Source organism: Necator americanus, chromosome I (genome assembly GCF_031761385.1).
Source record: "Necator americanus strain Aroian chromosome I, whole genome shotgun sequence".
NCBI classification, from domain to species: domain Eukaryota; kingdom Metazoa; phylum Nematoda; class Chromadorea; order Rhabditida; family Ancylostomatidae; genus Necator; species Necator americanus.
The window spans coordinates 30,019,448-30,037,087 of NC_087371.1; the positions used below are offsets into that span (position 1 = coordinate 30,019,448).

General features: G+C 38.7%; 3 protein-coding genes across 6 annotated transcripts; 2 read left to right on the forward strand and 1 right to left on the reverse strand.

The window, feature by feature from the left end:
- Window positions 1-44: 44 nt before the first annotated feature.
- Window positions 45-6,146, forward strand: RB195_007300 (uncharacterized protein; the record flags this gene model as incomplete). 2 transcript variants are annotated; one of them, XM_064180851.1, is made up of 9 exons in its annotated part: window positions 45-62; window positions 1,315-1,347; window positions 1,470-1,621; window positions 1,861-1,960; window positions 2,130-2,271; window positions 2,464-2,570; window positions 2,653-2,742; window positions 3,681-3,785; window positions 6,018-6,146. In XM_064180851.1, 9 exons carry the CDS (start codon window positions 45-47, stop codon window positions 6,144-6,146), a joined length of 876 nt encoding a protein of 291 aa, XP_064037688.1. The 2 variants fall into 2 exon arrangements, with proteins under 2 accessions (XP_064037688.1, XP_064037689.1); XM_064180850.1 differs by lacking the exon at window positions 45-62 and having other exon boundaries at window positions 1,318-1,347.
- Window positions 6,147-6,794: 648 nt separating this feature from the next.
- On the reverse strand, window positions 6,795-12,608 carry RB195_007301 (uncharacterized protein; the record flags this gene model as incomplete). Of its 2 annotated transcripts, XM_064180853.1 has the most annotated exons (8): window positions 6,795-6,926; window positions 7,581-7,757; window positions 7,808-7,917; window positions 7,971-8,079; window positions 8,353-8,572; window positions 10,577-10,758; window positions 12,076-12,163; window positions 12,487-12,608. In XM_064180853.1, 8 exons carry the CDS (start codon window positions 12,606-12,608, stop codon window positions 6,795-6,797), a joined length of 1,140 nt encoding a protein of 379 aa, XP_064037690.1. The 2 variants fall into 2 exon arrangements, with proteins under 2 accessions (XP_064037690.1, XP_013293012.2); XM_013437558.2 differs by lacking the exon at window positions 12,487-12,608 and having other exon boundaries at window positions 12,076-12,159.
- Window positions 12,559-17,028, forward strand: RB195_007302 (uncharacterized protein; the record flags this gene model as incomplete). 2 transcript variants are annotated; one of them, XM_013437559.2, is made up of 5 exons in its annotated part: window positions 12,559-12,660; window positions 13,851-13,985; window positions 14,043-14,146; window positions 14,200-14,349; window positions 16,893-17,028. In XM_013437559.2, the coding sequence occupies 5 exons, from the start codon at window positions 12,559-12,561 to the stop codon at window positions 17,026-17,028; spliced, it is 627 nt and encodes a 208-aa protein (XP_013293013.2). The 2 variants fall into 2 exon arrangements, with proteins under 2 accessions (XP_013293013.2, XP_064037691.1); XM_064180854.1 differs by lacking the exon at window positions 12,559-12,660 and adding an exon at window positions 12,896-12,973.
- Between the last annotated feature and the right edge of the window lie 612 nt (window positions 17,029-17,640).

A 17,640-nucleotide genomic window follows, 5' to 3' on the forward strand; every position in this document is an offset into this window, starting at 1 on the left:
CACACTCTGGAAAACGATGACAGCGGAGAACATTTCATTTGACGATGAACAGAAAGGTAAAGGTAAGTGAACGAGTAGATGCTGGAATTTCTGGCTTTTTGCGTTAATTCTTGTCGGATAGATGGTGCACGATGTTTACTGTGCATAGAATTTTCATAGCTATATGCACGGAAAGAAATGTTAACGAAACAAACAAACAAATGCTAGAATTTACTACGCTAAAATTCTCCAGCAAAGAAATTCCATCAGTTCGAATTGTAGCTGCAGTCATTGAGTGAGTAACTATGCGATAAGCAGATAGGGGGAGGGAGTTACTCAACTGCGTTTTTATTTCTTGAATTTTTATCTTCTTTTTTTTCTCTTGGTAGCTTTCGCCTCTGAGATTTCATAAATCCTCTAAGACTAACGCTAACGCTAGACTAACGCTAGACTAACGAATTCGATTCGCCCATTGACTTAGTTATTTCTTTCCAGAAAAAATTAAAGCGATGTTAATTGCCCCTATCCCCTAACCAAATCACATTTTATCCCAGTTATGTACATTTAACATGCGTTTCTTCATACATTTGCATGCGTCAGTTTTTTTTTTCCACCAGCAAATGCCTCGACGTCTCAGATCTCCTAGACACGCTCTGAACTCGCTCACCATCATCGACCGTCCCTCATTTTTGCGTGAGAGCGAACTACGCCTCCAAAATATGAACGAAAATTGTTGACATGAGCTGGCATGCCATCACCTTTTGTTTCCTTTGTTTCTGCCTTAATGTGGGTCTACGTGGCACGTACTTTGAATGAAATATCTCTCAATTAACTAAATTTCCATGCGAAACGTAAATCAACCTTCTCATCTTCTACCGTATGGAACCACGCGAAGAACAACAGAACAACAGAAACCAAGGAAAACAAAGAATAACAAAAAAGCAGCTTCCCATTGTTTGGATTACGCGCCATCTAGTCCGCCTAATTGCGTCAATTCGATCATGGCGCAGTTGCGGTGTGCAGGCGCTCGGCTTGTAAATGACTTGTGAAAAAATTAGTTCTTTGGTTTTGGTAGGGAGTAGGGATGCTTTTTCGTTGATCAGCGATTATTTCCCTCTGTGGAGTGGTTTTCAAGATGAAATTCGGTTAAAGGTGTTGATTCGCGTCGGTAGGACGCATCCGGTGGGATTTTTGATTGATTTCGTTGGTTTTTGCTCTTTTCTTTTTATTCTCCTAATATATTGTTAGTAACACTTATGATTCTTCTTACTTTCTCCTAATTGGCGATTTTGATGTTTGGGTTCTTTCTGATCTGTTGTTACTGTCATTTTTTAGGTAATGCAGCGGGCAGTGACGTCAGGAGTTTCGGTTCGTTTATTTTTCGATCGTATAAGTTCTATTTTATTTTCTTCCCTTCCTTTATAAGCTTGCTAACATTCTGTATTTAACAAAAAAATTTCGTTTTTCTACCTCTCTAGTAAATGCTTCAGCGCATCGGAGCTGTGGCTGCTGGTGTTGCTGTAGCCGGTGGAGGTTTGATCTATGCTTTGGAGAATTCTGTCCATGCCAGCAGCGATGCAGTTCATCCATACAGTTTACCATGGCCGCACCGTGGAAACTTCTCTTCTTTTGACATTGCTTCGTGAGTTTTTTCTTCACTACTATGGATAAATATTGTTTTCGTTGAAAAATTCGGCATTGGAGAAAAAAATGTCATGAATGTATTTTTTTTTGTTGTAGATTATCTATTTTATTTTTGGGCGTTTTTAATAATTACTAACATTTTTAAAACTACACACTATTTACTATTTATTTATTATCTCTTCTACAAGTTGTGGACTGAATGGATTCTTTATAATTCACTTTTACTTTAATATTTAGGGTTCGACGAGGTTACGAGGTTTATAAACAAGTGTGTGCTGCATGTCACTCAATGAAGTTCATTCACTATCGACACTTTGTCGATACCATAATGACAGAGGTGAGACAACATAAGTCATACACGTTTTTTGGCACTTTACAAAACAGAAGTTTCGTTCTTCCATTTAAATTCCATGTTTTCTCTCCCGTACGATCTTTTTCGATATTAGGAAGCATTAACCTGTTGCTACGACGGTGAAATTCATTTTCACTCACCTGAATCTTTGTAGGAAGAGGCAAAAGCAGAAGCTGCTGAAGCACTCATCAAGGATGTAGATGATAAAGGGAATCCAATTCAAAGGCCAGGAATCCTTACGGATAAGCTTCCTGATCCTTATCCAAATAAAAAGGCAGCTGCTGCTGCTAATAATGGTTAGTTATATTTACGTTCGTTTATCTGAATTTTAATTTAGGCGAAGAGACATACATTTAAATTCTTGAAGGGGTACGAAACCCTTACTCTTTCCTGACGAGGAGAAAAAAACTATTAATATCAGTGTAATATCAGCAATACTGGTTGTTCTGTTGATTTTATTTTGCCACCCATGCTTGTAATGGTTAAAGGTGCTGCACCCCCCGATCTTTCTTTGATGTCTCTAGCCAGACATGGTGGTGATGACTACATTTTCGCCTTGTTAACCGGGTACTTCGATCCTCCGGCGGGTATTAAGGTAAACAAATGCTCTGGTTTTTGTTTCTTCAATAGTTTTGCGTCTACGCCTAAATCGATAGTGACTTGTTCTTGTTCTATAGGTTGACGATGGTAAAGCGTATAATCCTTACTTCCCTGGCGGAGTGATCTCAATGCCACAACAACTGTACGATGAAGGCATCGATTATAAGGTAAACACCACATTTTCTAGTGACTTTTTTATCGGACAGAAACTGGATGTACATTGTTACAGCATGGTAGTTAGATAAATAACTAGTTTCTATGGTAGGGTTGTTTTTTTCCCAAAATTTCATGTTTTTTGTGTCGTTTCACACTCTACAACATTTCTATATAATCTTCTGTACCAGAAGATAATCTCTCTAAATCTCTGATAATAACGCAGCTCACAGGTGCCGCACAATTTCTGTTCTTTTTTTTAAAATGATTTCCTAACTTTCAAGAAGTTTTTTTTTACTTCTATAGGTTTATTATCTTCGAGTAATATTACATACGACATGGACCAGGTATGGACGGGTCAACATAGAAGCGCCAGGTACGCAAGAGTGCGAGCGCGCTATCGTCACTGGAAGTTAACCTAGCAGGACCTTTTTATCCCTCAAAAGTCTCCTCTTCTGCGAAATGGGCGATTGAAAGTGCTCTTTTTTAACGTAGATGTAAAAAGGATTGCAGAAAAGTAGGTACTCGAACTCACATAAGATAAAGAGATCAATTCAGAGCAATTTTTTAAAGTGTAGATGGCTTCCTTAGACTTTTCTCTAAACGATGAAAACATAAAGTCTTCGTATTATCATAGCAAGAAGCATGGTGGGAACCATATTTTCGCATAATTCGTAACTGTTTTTTCCTTGTGGTGCTCTCATATCTTCTCTTCTCTGTTATTTTGATGTTGATAATTGATGGTAATTTATAAAAATGTTTTCAAAAGGTTTTGTTGGTCTTTAAATTGAACGAACAACAAATCCTTCATTACCCAAATATTTTCCTTTATTTGTCATCCTCTCATTGGAAATCATGCTATATTTAGCAACATCTAGCATGTACGATATTCTTTTGTCGTTTTTTTTTCTTTCTACTACAACATCCACATTAACTGCTTCTCAAATTTCAGGATGGTACTCCAGCTACTCAATCACAACAAGCTAAAGATGTCGCTACATTCATGCATTGGTGTGCTGAGCCGTTCCATGATACACGAAAGAAATGGGCATTGAAGGTAAGAAAGGCGTTCAGTTTTGTGTATCTCATAATACTCGAAGGCTTCTCGCTAGGAGATTACGAAGAGATTATTTCTACAATATTATATGTAGAACATCCATACAGAACAGTTGCTTTGTGGAAATTTCTCGATTTGATTTGTTTGAAAATCCCACCGTACACCCAATATAACTGCTTTTTATGTATCACCTATGCACATACATGTAGTGGACATATAAGTGTAGTAACGAATCGAATGGTTATGTCGGAAATTTCATGCTTGCCATTGTTGCTCGTGGAAGTTTATGGTAGGATCTCTAATGTGACTCCTTTTCCTAGACTAGAGAGTTCATTTTATTTCTTTAAGTAACAAATCAATGTGCAAAGACGACGAAGTGCAAGGGTATTCGTCATTTGGAAGAAATTAAGTACTCGAACCTGTTTCTGATCAATTCTTTCCTCGTTCTTTCCTTTTTGAGGTATTAGTGATCATTCGTCCTGGTAGTCGCTACAGAAAGAAAATCATCCATGTTATGGTCGTTGAATTATACTCAGTCGGGATCTAGAAATGTATCACACAAGTCGAAGCGATTTCTGCATACGTTTGTAGCAAATCGGCAGTGATGCTTAGATATACTTCTGTGAGCAACGTTGACCTTTTCTCCGAGCACATCTTCGTGTTGAAGACTTTTCTTTTGAAAATTACGAAGAAAAGTCCTTTTCAGGGAAAGTTTATGAAACTTCTAACATCGTCAACGTGGAGATGCCCAGTATTTTTTATTTGATAATTTTGAGAAATCAGAGAAACATTTTTTGAAGAATATGAAAATCCCTTTTGTGTCGATCATCGCGGCCTAAATGTCCATGTTTGGTGTTTTTCTTCTCCAAGAGGGTCGTAGCAATGTTTTTGTTGTGTTATCCATCATTATATTAATGGATATACTTGAAATCAAATTAGTTCTAGATTTGCATGCAAACTGCCTTTATTTTGTGCTTATCAGTACACTGTGAGTACTGCCTGGTTAAGTATCATTCCGTTTGTTTGATCCTACTTTACTGAAGAACACTACATAAAACAAGTAGAAAATCTGTAGATGACACAAAGGAAAGTCAAAGAACGGTCTTTATCGCTTTACAAAAGTACTTTTCCCTTTTAATTTCTTCACTAGTAAGTTTCGATTATTGCATAGTGTTTTATGGTGGAAGTAACTGTTATATTACTGGAGGCTTCCTACTTTTTTTTTTTCTCTCTATATATATATATATATATATATATATATATATATATATATATATATATATATATATATAATGTTTTATGTGCCTTTTTGTTTTTATAAATACATAATAATGAGGCAGTTATTTGAAAGCTTTGTTTGGTTGTGAATGTCTTTTGCCCAATTACATTTATAATAATATAATATCGTGTTTCATATAATATCGCCGCTGATTGACTGTTTGGCGTCATTATTTCTGTTGCTTATTTCAGTCTCTACTACTATCTACATGATTTAATTTCCTTTGAATTTTGCATAAGTGGTGCCACATACTACTAATGTGTTCTCATATGTAAGAGTAGATTGGTACATTCATACAAATTGGAGAGTAAAATTCCAGTGAAATGAAAATATATTCTTGAATTTTAGCTGTACTTTCTGAACGAAGGACGCCAGAAAAAAAAATTCTCTTAAACAAGATATTCCTGCTTCACTTACTCCGTTCTCTGTTTCGATTCGATTGTTATGTGCTATTCATGACATTTGTTATTTCCAATTTCACACAACTATTTGGAAATAGCACAAAGTACTTAGATAAGATTCATGCTCTATTTTTTTCGTATATCGCCAGTTTTTGGTAAAGAACCAGGTTATCCACCGTGAAACTAGTACGATCTTTCTTGCATTTGCATTTGCATTTTCACAGACTTCTGCATTGGATAAGGTCTGTATGCATCTCGCCTAGCATCAGCAGCACTGAGTAGATTTTATATCTGGTTTCCCTTTTCGAGAAATCTGCTCAATTTTTTGAGAACGTTGAAGATGTGACTTTTGTTGAATGTAAATCTAGAATTAAGTAGTTTTTTTTTTTTTGGTAATAAAGAGCAACGATGAAGGTAGTGCGCCGATTTTATAAATTTATACCGCGTAATTATTAGATTGGGTATCATTGTGTGGTGTTTGGAATCCTTTAGTATTCTCAGACTTCTTATGTCTTATGTTTCCTTTGTAACTTATATCGAGTTTCGCTTCAGATACTTCTGTTGACACCATTCGTGACTGCTGTCTTGATCTTTGGAAAACGGTATGTGTGGACGTTTACGAAGTCACAAAAGATCATCTTCAAATCAGTGAAAGGACGTGAACCTCCAAAGACTCAATGAGGAAGATCTTCGTCGCCTTAGTGTTTTAGTGCTCGATGAGGTAATTGTTTTATTTGGAAAGTTGACAGAGTATGTTTAATTCGATATCGCGCTTGTTCTACCTGATCCGATACCTGATTTGATTCGATTCGATAGTGGTTTGACAGAGCCCTGATTGTTGACATTGGGATCATTGCGATATTATAGGTTCTTTTTAAACTATGATCCGTCACCCTCTGTGTCTTTAGACGTTAGAATGAAAATAAATTTTTTATGATTGTTAGATGTCTAGAACAAATGCGAAAACAACGCTATGAACGCATAGTCTATACTTTAGTTGTTGAAAATGTGCATTGAACATACACTGAATATAGTGCTCTGTAAGAAAACATGTGGAAGGTTTTAGAAATCTTCCTTATCAAATACGTGACTGCTGGAAAGGCACTGTACAGAAAGGCGAGTACTTAAGAGCGTGACCACATTAATTCGTTATGTCAAGGTAGAACCGTCACGGACCCTATTCACTATGAACGTAGTCTATACAACATTCACAGATACTAAGACGAAGAAAAAATAGCTATCTAAAAATGTACATAAAAAGACCTAACAACAAATTTTGATCTGGAATCAACGATAATCAGGAAGTGTGCGAGCCGAGTATTCTTCTTGTCATTCTTTCAAGGTTTCCATACGGTGGATCAATTGGGCGATAGTACTCCGAAATATTTGATGCCCTTGCAGGAAACCTGTGACATGTCCCATGCGATTCATTTCAAGGACTCGCATTCCTGGCCATACTTGCTGGAAATGTGCGATTGTTTTTTTTTTACGGTGGAACAGGGTAGTTCTAGTCTAGAATTCAGAAGACCTAACGGTGCTAGTCAATAATGGTTTCGCTCATACGGGAAACCCTTGAACCGCAGATATAAGGCGCTCTCATCCCTCTCCCCATAACTGTTATGATAGATATTCTGAGAAATAAAGCCCTTGCAGTATTTGTACTGCAAATATGGGAAAGGGCGTTACGGTAGAATGGATGTAAAATTTATCCAACGGATGAAATAACCCACTAAATTAACCTCAGTTTCTTTTTTTTAGGTTCTTGCGATTTTGGGATCTGTAGAGCGGCATAGTGCTGTGCATAAACAACTACTGCGTAATGAGGAAAAAAAACTTAAAATAGTGGTTTTGTGGTTCATCACCAAAAAAAAGGTGTCTTCAATGTCTGGTATCGGATGTTTCACATAGGAGGACAATATTATACTAAGAAATAGATTCCTGCTACTCTTCATTACCTCCGCAATACCTCTCCTCTCGGAACTCACGACCACTAGCCCCGTCAAGCTTTGATACTATGTGCACTTGGAAAAGTCGCGCAGACATGATACAAGATCTTGTCACATCAAAAACTGCAATAACCCCATGTTCTTAGAGAAAACGATTTAACACTCTCACCCTAAAATCTGGAGCTCCGTGTGATCGCAGGACATAAGCGTCATGTTCAGCCACAACCGCCGTACATAAAGAGGTATCTAGTGGCACTGGATAATTGAGAAGGCAAGTGAACTCGTCCATTAAAATGCACATCATGTTGTATGCAAGCCCAAGTCCATTTCTTTCATGCCTTTCAAACTGAAAAGCATATTCATAGTGTGCGATTGTTTACCATTTTATCCACTCACCATGTCATCTACCCAGTTCTGGTTAGGTATGCTGCGAAGTTTCTCCAAGTATGACCTATCTTCAACTTGTTGCTGAAGCCGTTCATAATTGATAGATGGTCGTAATGCACCTGCAGTATGAAATGAGGAGTAATATTTCTATTGAACTAATAATGTGGCGTACCTTCGGTGAAGGCAGGTCCTGCTGTTGTCCAGGACATGCAAGGAACGACTACCACTGGTTCGCACACGTTGGAAGCTGCCAATGAGGCCATAAATCCGCCCATAGAGACCTTCAACAAAACAAATCACTTGCATAACTATTCCTCTGCACATTAGCCATCCAATCTCCGTTTCATTGCTAATTTCCTTACAAGAAAATCTGTGAAAAGCACTTAATCACTTTAAACGATAACAGTAACCAGAAAGTAGAACACCGAAGCGTCGAAAAGAAGTTTGTGGCGTCTAAAAACTAACAGTAAGCTTTGAACAAATGGGAACGAAAAAAGTACGCGAAATCGTAGCCCTTGGAAGGCAAACCAATTCAAATACTAAAAAGAGCTTACCCCTGACAAACCCATTGGTCCATAACCTTCAGATTTAGCCCAGTCAATAAGATAGTTACACTCCGAGATCAATGCAGCTCCCATGACGAACAAATCAGAGACATTTTGAAGTGATGATCGGAATTGCGATGGGGGTTTACGTTCCCCATAGAAGGGATTCTGGAGGAGGATAGATCCAATACCATCTTCCAGAAGTCCTTTGGCAAACCCCAGCTCACGTCTAAACGAAGGATTCTTTGTTTTCAGATTTATATTAAGTGAAGTAAAAAGTTCTGAGCGTTTTCGCTAGATATTTTTAGTGTATCTATTAGAGTGGTGTAAAAATGCGCGTTTTCAAACATTCACTTCGAAACGATATAACTCGCCTCAAATCAACTTTATCATTCGAAATGACAACCATTACACGCCTTTTGTCACGCATCATTGCCAACAAGATACAAGTTTGCTTATTCACGATGCATAAAAGTCGAAGCTTTTGGAGTCCACGAACTTCCGAAATTTGTTTTCGGCTTCACCTTAGCTTTGGAAGATCTTACCCCTTAGGCAGCTATCCAGATGTGGGAAAAAGTGATAGTCGGGTTGGCGAAAGGTCTGGCGAATATGGCGGGTGAGGCAGAGTCTCGGACCTTTGAAATGTGTGGCCGAGCATTGTCGTGTAGAAGAATCGGGCCCTTTTTCTTCACCAACGCCGGGCGAGGAAATTGGAGTTTCTGTTGAATCTCGTACAGTTCATTGCAGTACTTCTCTGCGGTGATGGTCTCGCCAGGTTTCATGAAGCTGAAGTGGATTACGCCTGCAGCACACCTCCACACACAGTCACCATGGCCTTCATCGGGTGCATTTTAGGCTTTGAGAAATGCTTAGGAGCTCTTTCCAATTAATTGAGCAGGACGCTTCCTGTTGTCGTGAAGGATCCAGTTTTCATCGCACATAAAAATACGATTTAGAAATGGATAGTTCTAGTTGCGTAACGGAAGCGTTGAGCAGATCTCAAAACGGCGGGTTCTTTGGGACTCGCTCAGTTCATCGGCACCCACTTGTTCAACTTTCTCACTTTTTCATTTTTTTTTTTACAAATGACGGACGACTCTTGAATGGTCAACGCTTAGTTCTTGGACAACCTCTCGTGTTATTTTAAGTGGATCATCTTCGATGATTGCCTTCAGCAGATGGTCGTCAACTTCAGAACGGCGGCCGCAGCCTTGCTTACCTTCAACAAAACTTTTGGAACCAACATCGTACCGTGGATTCGGTGGTGCTTCCTTCAGCCCAAACTCCGCTGATATTCCGAGCTGTCTCTGCTGCAGATCTGCCCAGCTTGAACTCGTAGAAGAAGTTTTAGTGAAGATTTTGTCTGGACATATTATCTTCTAAGTCTTGGTACTGACAAAATGCTGATTCTCGTTCAGAATCACTTCAGCACTAATGACGATCACGAAATGCGCTACGAAATGCTATACAACTTCTAACATTAAAGATGACTGTAACCAAAAAAAATTGTCGTGAAGATAAGGCAACAAAAAAACGCGCATTATTTTTGCACCAATCTAATATATCGATATGACGATGTAAACATCACATTGGGTCATATTATACGGCGATGTCAAGGTGAGAACAAAAACCGAAAAAGCGATCGCCAAGACCGGATTAACGGCCAAGAAGGCAATGCAGTGTCGAAGCACGCGATCGACCAGAAGCGGCCAAAATTGGTCACTAAGAAAGATGTTGTGTCGTATGCCGCACACATCTTTAACTACGCGAAGCTCCGAGAGCTTGGATGGATGGTTCTACTGTACCAGCCGTGTAGTCCAGACATGGCACCAACGACTATCACCTCTTCAAGCATTTGCAAACTTTTCTTGATGGTACAAAACTGAGCTCAAGAGAGGCTTGTGAAAATAAAGTGGTCAGGTTTTTTTTTTGCCAAAAGGACGAGGGTTTCCTCAATTGCCGAGTTATGAAATTGCCATCATAATAGACAAAAGTTATCGAACAAAATGGTGCATATTTGATCTGGTTAGTTCTAACTACGTTAATTTCATCGCTGAAATAAAGTGAAAAAAACGCTCAAAACTTTTTACTTCACCTAATGCTTACTTGATTTTAAGGCGTTATTCTCACTCAAGTAAACAGTGGTGACGTATTTGGATGTTACCTATCATCAAAATATATTAAGGCCCGTTCAAAATCGTGAGAATAAGACAGTTTTATAAGAAACGCAAACCTGATGTAAGAGTGGTCTCCAGTACCAGCCAAATGAATGCAGACTCCTTTCCTTTGCATAGCTGGCAGATATGCTCTCCAACGGGCCCATTGTAGGCATCCAGGCATTTGGTTCGGATACATCATTGCATGAGGACTCCGAAAATACCCATCAAGCACTCGCACACCTCGACTCACTTGTTCCTAGAACATAAATAATAATACCTTGTTATTTTCTTCTTTTTGCAAGTTTTGAGTAGCCCTTGATGCCAAAAAATTAAATCAGTAATGAAAAGTTGCAAGAGAATAGTGATAAACGTATACGCTCCCCCCCCGTAAAAGTGTCACAAAACCAAAACCATACTTAGTAAAAATGAAGAAAAAACCGGACTATGGTAGAGATTTCGGCACTACGCTACAAATTTTTGCGCTATGGATACTAATTGTATTTATTTCTACATTTTCACCAATAATACTGGTGACCACAAACTAGATGCTGGCAGCACATAAGTATGTCCAAGCCAATCACTCTGATGCAGAGCAGTTTGCATCGATATGCGTCCAAGGTGGGATGTAACTACAAACGAGTGGGTAAAAAAAATCCTATATAACTAAGATAAAAATGGTCAACATCTATAGAATTACGATAAAGCTTCGGAAAAAAACTTGAACCTACAATCCTAAAAAAGAAAAAAAACTCTTGAAAAACCTGAAAGCACAGCTATAGGTGGTTGAACGACTTAAAACCACCGTTAAGAAAAAAATGAAAAGGAGAGAGAACAAAAAGTAAATATGGGAAATGAAATGAATTAAAAAGTGAATTGTATTATATATTGAACATACTGACTATACTATTATACTATTATATATTGACCCACAGCCATTCATTCACAGTGCCTTCGGGTTATACACCAAAAGATTGCCCGACGGTAATTTCGCTCCTCAGAAGTTACAAGTAGGGCAAATGGACAACACTAGGACCTTAATATAAAAGGAGAGAACAAGTAGAGCACTACGGCGCAATAATCAGTTCCGATAAGCTCCACTATTAGAAGTTCAATTCTTAAAGTTGTAGCTTTTGTAAGTATAGGTTTTTAAAGTTTTTTTTTCTTAAATTGTAAGTTAAGGTTTTCACAGTTCTTCAAATCGTATTTACCACAGACTTTTTTTGCAGTCTTAAGAATCCGTTACTTTCTGTTTGTGCATCCTTTTTCCCTTCGCCGTGGATGTTTATTCTGTTAGCTCGACCCGTTCTACGGTACAAACCTCACGAACTATCCATAGCGTGGTAATGCGATCCAGGTAGAACGATTCAGTAGGCGTTAATAGCAAAAGGACAGATAAGAGAAGAACCCAATTATTCATTCATCCCTGATTACAACACCACTCTCACACAATCTTGATAAATACGTAGCTTTTATAGAGTCACTTGAATCGTAGCCAAGATTATTATTGATGTTTATTAGCAGCTAACACTTCGGCGTTATCGCCCTCTTGATAAAACTGAGGTATTCGACTGACCTTCTCTACAATCATTTCCACTTTCATTGACTTCCAGCATTCTTCAGCTCTTCGTTTTGACATCACCTCTGATTTGTGCTTCATTAATCTGAAATGAAAAATACCTTCGGCTATTCATCCAGAGTTGTCATGTTGTGATATTTTAGTGTTCTGGGAGTTTTAGCTGTTTTAGCCAATAACGATTGAGACAGATGGGCATTCGAGGACAGAGAAAAAAAAAAGAAACCGAAAGATCTGTGTCTTGAGTGGGCACAAAATCTATGTTTAAAACAAACTTGTTATTCTCTGCCACTCGTAGGAATTAAATGAACAAACCTCTCTTGAAATAATTTAGGGACTTTTCGGATGTTTTAAACATTATAAACTTAAAACCTTAAAATGCAAACATTATTTGAATATTAAGCGACTCACTCTCGAAACGTCTGAGGACTACCCCAACTTTTTGTGAATAGTTTACTAAGTACGAGTGCTCTTCGCAACAGGATGTCCACATCGACAGCAAAAGACGACCGAGTTCCGATTACACCGGCCATCGTGGTGCTCGCAAGTCAGTCGCCCAACCGTCTTAAGCTTTTGGAGCAGATTGTGAGTTGCTTATCTGAAGAAATTTCATTGAATACGTCATTGCATCAATTAAAACAGTAGAAACATAGCTTATTAATGAAATCCTCAGGTTTTTCAAATTACTTGTTCGAATTGCAGGGTTTAAACGTCTCTGATAATGATAATCTAATCTAATCATTGATAATCTTTTCAAACTAAAAGTGCGGTTAGCATCATTGTTGTGATACAAAACAGACGTCGTAATAGATATTTCCATATGAGAACTCATAGATCGCAAAGACCACTTCATATGTCGATATACTTCTACACAGCTTATCTCTTCAGTAAGCAAAAGGTAAATTAGCGCATAAAGAACTTTATTGGTATTGCAAAGCGGAAGAAAAGATCTAGAAAGCGAGAAGACTTTATGAAATTACAATTTTCCTTATTTGATGTAGTGAACATCGAATAACGCATAGTAGAGTCAAAACAACATGAAGCACGGAGCACTTCCGTGAGCTGTTGCACTCGAAGCGATGCGGTGGAGCGTAGCGGTTAGGATCGAGCGAGGACTCCGGCTTCATTGCTACAGTTCATGATGGTTCCACGTCGATTCCAACCGCTTTCTCCTCAGCGTCGCTTCGAGTGCAACCGCTTACGTAATTGCACTGTGCTTCATGTCGTGTTTATCCGACTATGGACATCTCGCAACTGATTCGTGCACAGAAGAAAAAGATTGCCTTCTTTTATTTGCAATGTATCATTACTAACGTTTAAGAGAAATTCTGCGCCCATAAAAAGCGTTTTTATAACGGAATGACGTAATCGTCTTTGACTTTGAACAATGAATAGACGGTTTTCTTTGATGTAAAAGGTGTACAGAAGATAATTCCATTAAAAATAGTAGAGGATGTAACAAATACACATAAAGAAGAAAACTAGTTTAATTTCACTCACTACTTAAGCATTTGAATGCATTGAATACGCACCTCTTTCACTCTCCACGGTGCATTAGCACACGCAAAGCGTTTTTAGAACGGAATTCGCTGTTCCCACTGTTTTGCTCCAAAAGTTCACACTTGCTTCAGGTAGAATAATCTGAATGAAATCCATAAAATGAAATGAATCTATATGAAATTCTGCTAAAACAATTATTTCACTGAATCAAATAATTTGTACATGAGTATTAAATAATACAGCTGCCAGAAAAAGAAACGACACGATTATTGCAGGGGATTCATAATCCTGTTGTTCGTGTGTCAAATTTCGAAGAAAACCTGCCAAAGACACTACCCGTACGAGAGTTTGTCGAACAAACAGCGCGTGGGAAGCTTCACGCAGTTTTAGAAGATATGAAGAAGAACAAAGTAAGATGATCAACAAAAGTAATTACATTTTCAAATTTGCACCATCGAGGTTAACAGGAACGGTATGATGTCGTCATCGCGTCAGACACAGTTATTTACTTTGAAGATGAAATCGTGGGCAAGCCAGCCAATGCAGACGACGCATTTGCTACATTGCAAAGGTTACAGTTGGAATCATTCTTGATCGATAACGTCAATAAATTTATTTCTTAAGACTACGAGGTCGAGAGCACCTAGTATACTCTGGAGTCGCCCTTGCATACGCTGATGGGAGTGAGGAGGTGTTCAGCGAAGAGACTCGGGTCCAATTTGGAGACTATCCGGACAGGATTATAAAGCAATACGTTGATAGCGGGGAGCCACTGTGAGTCTTATAAGTTCCTTGATTGAATAAGAATATTCAACCTGTGAAAAATATGTATGGTTCAGACAGTTTTTACTACAAGTATAAATTAATGGCAGAATCCCGAAAATTCCCGTAGCTACAGTGAATTGGGTGCACTTGCTTTCATTTTAGTTTGAGCTTTGACGCTTCGAAGATAAGTCTTGCAAAATAACAACTTTTACAACATACTACATTTTTTTTTGGGAAGTCACCTGTTGGAGAGGCTCAGATCTTCTTACGGAACATTAATCAGTTTTAAAATGTACATTTGCTATAAAACGTGTTCTAATGGGACGACTCGACGCTTCTTCGGTGAAAGCGTGCACGGAGCAGTATGGGAAAAACTCCTCATACTTTTTTTCTTTTTGCTCTCTGTAGGTTTCCACTTTTTTGTGTAATAGAGCATCTATGGGCTTACGTAATGATAATAAAGCTCATTAGTTTTGTCCTTCGTATTGCTCTTAGGATGCCTGTAAGATCTCAGTTTGTGAGGACTCAATTTTTGTCCCATTTTTTGTGATGCTGTGGATGTTGGTTGTTTGGTGTTTGCTATAGTCGGAGTCATACCAAAATTCCTAATTCCACATCAGAAGAGGGCTGATTATGCACACTTACGCATGAAGTGGGGGAGGAATCCATCTATAGTTGCTTTTGAGGCGACTAAAGTTTTTGAGGTGATGAAATTAGGAGAAACTACTGGATCAGTAGTTTCTCCTAATTTCATCACCTCAAAAGTGAAAAAAAAAAACTCTTGGTATTATGACTACAAAGGATGAAAATTTTGCACAACCATACAGAAAAATTGAAACGAAAAAATTAGTCAAAAAGAAATTAAAGCCTTACTAACTAAAACCTTAGAAGCGTCCCAGAAGCAAAACAAGCGATAAAACTGTGTAATGGAAAAGGGTTTCGCTAGTACTACGTGATCCTGCTCACGCATTATTACACCAAAAAAGAAGGAATCGTAAAAACCAAGAAAGGAGGCTCGAGATTCCCGCATACTGTAAGGAGGACTCACTTCACGTCTTCACCAAGAACTCGTCGTCCCGTTACAACTCGTTTTACGCCGAATGTAGCTGGCCAACATTTTCAAAATATTTGATCTTTTCTTTCTTTGCAATCAAATAAATGGAGCAACTACAGATAAGAAAACTGAAAAAGGTTGCAGTCACTACCGAACATGTTCAAAACGTTTTTCACCCATAATAGGCGGCACGTAGTTAAAAATCTTCGTCCCAGCTACTACTACTTTCTTCACGGTCTATTTGAGATGATGACTCTCCTCTACTGGGGACCGCATTTTCTGAAGGAATTTTCCATGAAGGCAGGAGTCACAGTCAGCGATTTCATTTTAGGGAAGAAACCAGTTAAAGGCTCACGGAACTGACGATGTTGTGGTCTCTGTGGGGAAATAGAAAGTTAGAAGATTAGATTACGAGTATTCCCGTAGCCCCGCTCATTCCCCTCTAATCATCATGAAAAATGGTTTTCGTCGCTATGAAGTACGTTAGAACGCGCATCGTTACACGTTCCGATTTTTTCTGTGGCTATTCATTGGTTTTACTTGAATAGTCCGCTGAGGAGACCTCATTGATTTTCGACCGCTCGCTCGTGGAGCCGGCACGTGCATAAATGTGCTGCGTTCTAACGTACGTGGTAGGAACAAGCGCGGTTTCCCATGCCGTCCTTCAAGGCGATTACGGGAAACTGGATGGAATCTCTAGCAGAAAAACTGATGTAATATATAGTGCAGTGAACAGCAATATATAGTAGGGTTAAAACGACATGAAACACGTACGCAATTGCGTACGCGGCTTCTTTCGAGGCGCGTCGGTGGAACGTAGTGGCTAGGAGCGTGGTGAAATCCTTGTTGGCACCATCATCGCTGCAGTTGGCGACGGGCCCACCTCGGTTCCAACTGCTGCCTCCACAGCGCCGTTTCGATCGCGTACGCAAATGCACATCAACTACACTCGTGTTCCATGTCGTATTGACGCGACTATAGATCATGCTTGGAATGTGTAACTGTTGATATTCGCTATTGCAGACAAACGCTATACGAATTTCGGAGTAGGAAGTACGCGTAGTTGTATCTAGCTATGAAAACCCGGCCGTCCATGTCTAGGATAGCTCTAAAGATCGAACGCATATGACGGAGATGGACAAAAACGACTTTAGCTGCCCTAGATGCTCTAAAACTGCGGTGAATCTCGCAAATTTTCGCAGTGCAGTGAACACCAACAACAACAACAGAAAAAAGAAAATTCTAGCAGAATTTACACTACTACATATCAAAAGGAATAAAAAGTTACGGTTGACCCGTGGTAGTTGAACTCGCGAGAGCTCCCCACAATCGATACAAATGTTTAGCGTTGCGATAAGTGCTTGCTCTACGTGTGACAACACCTCGTGACACCTACCCGGCTAAATGATGTCCTCATAAAATTGTTCTAAGAATTGATTAGAAATTATGTTACATTGTGCAAATCACACAATACAGATTGGGAATAGATTGTTTTCAGGACTCGAGCGGGGTCGTACGGTATCCAAGAGTATGGTGCAGTTTTTGTGCGTGGTGTACATGGTTGTTTCAGTAATGTTGTTGGTTTGCCTGTTCATCGTGTGCATAGTGCTTTAGTTACCAAAGGGATACTATAGATTGTATGTTTTACAATGTTATTTGATAGGAAATACATTTCCAGAAAGAAATTAGATCTCAAAAAAGTGTAAAATAGCAGTTAAGCATGGAAACGTTTAAACCCATACATTAGCGACATATGTACCGCAAGTGAACAGATTTCTAGACACCTCTTAATTGTTGTGGGCAAAATCTTCATATGTATGTGGCAAGACCGTACTAGAGTTCTGGAACAAATATAGCGCAACATAAAAGAATCACAATGTAAATGACTAAAAGATATGATAGCGAGGTTCGTATTACAATTAAGAATACTATGGTTGATTCTACTCTACAAGAACAACAGGGTAAGTGTTAACCGAATCACACTTGTACATGGGAAGAGAGGCGAGATAACAAAAATTAACTACCAATTGCTAACTGATTGTTACGATGATCACATTCGGAGAGAACAAAACAGATCTATAGCTTAATTTAAGCATCTTAAATGCAAGAATCGTCATGATGTGATAAGGATGATAATGAAAAATATATACAAATGTACGACTAGAAAGTAAAAAACGAATAATCCGTCAGAAAAGTGGATCACATTGAAATCTAAATAAAATCGATATCTTTACATTCGGACAACT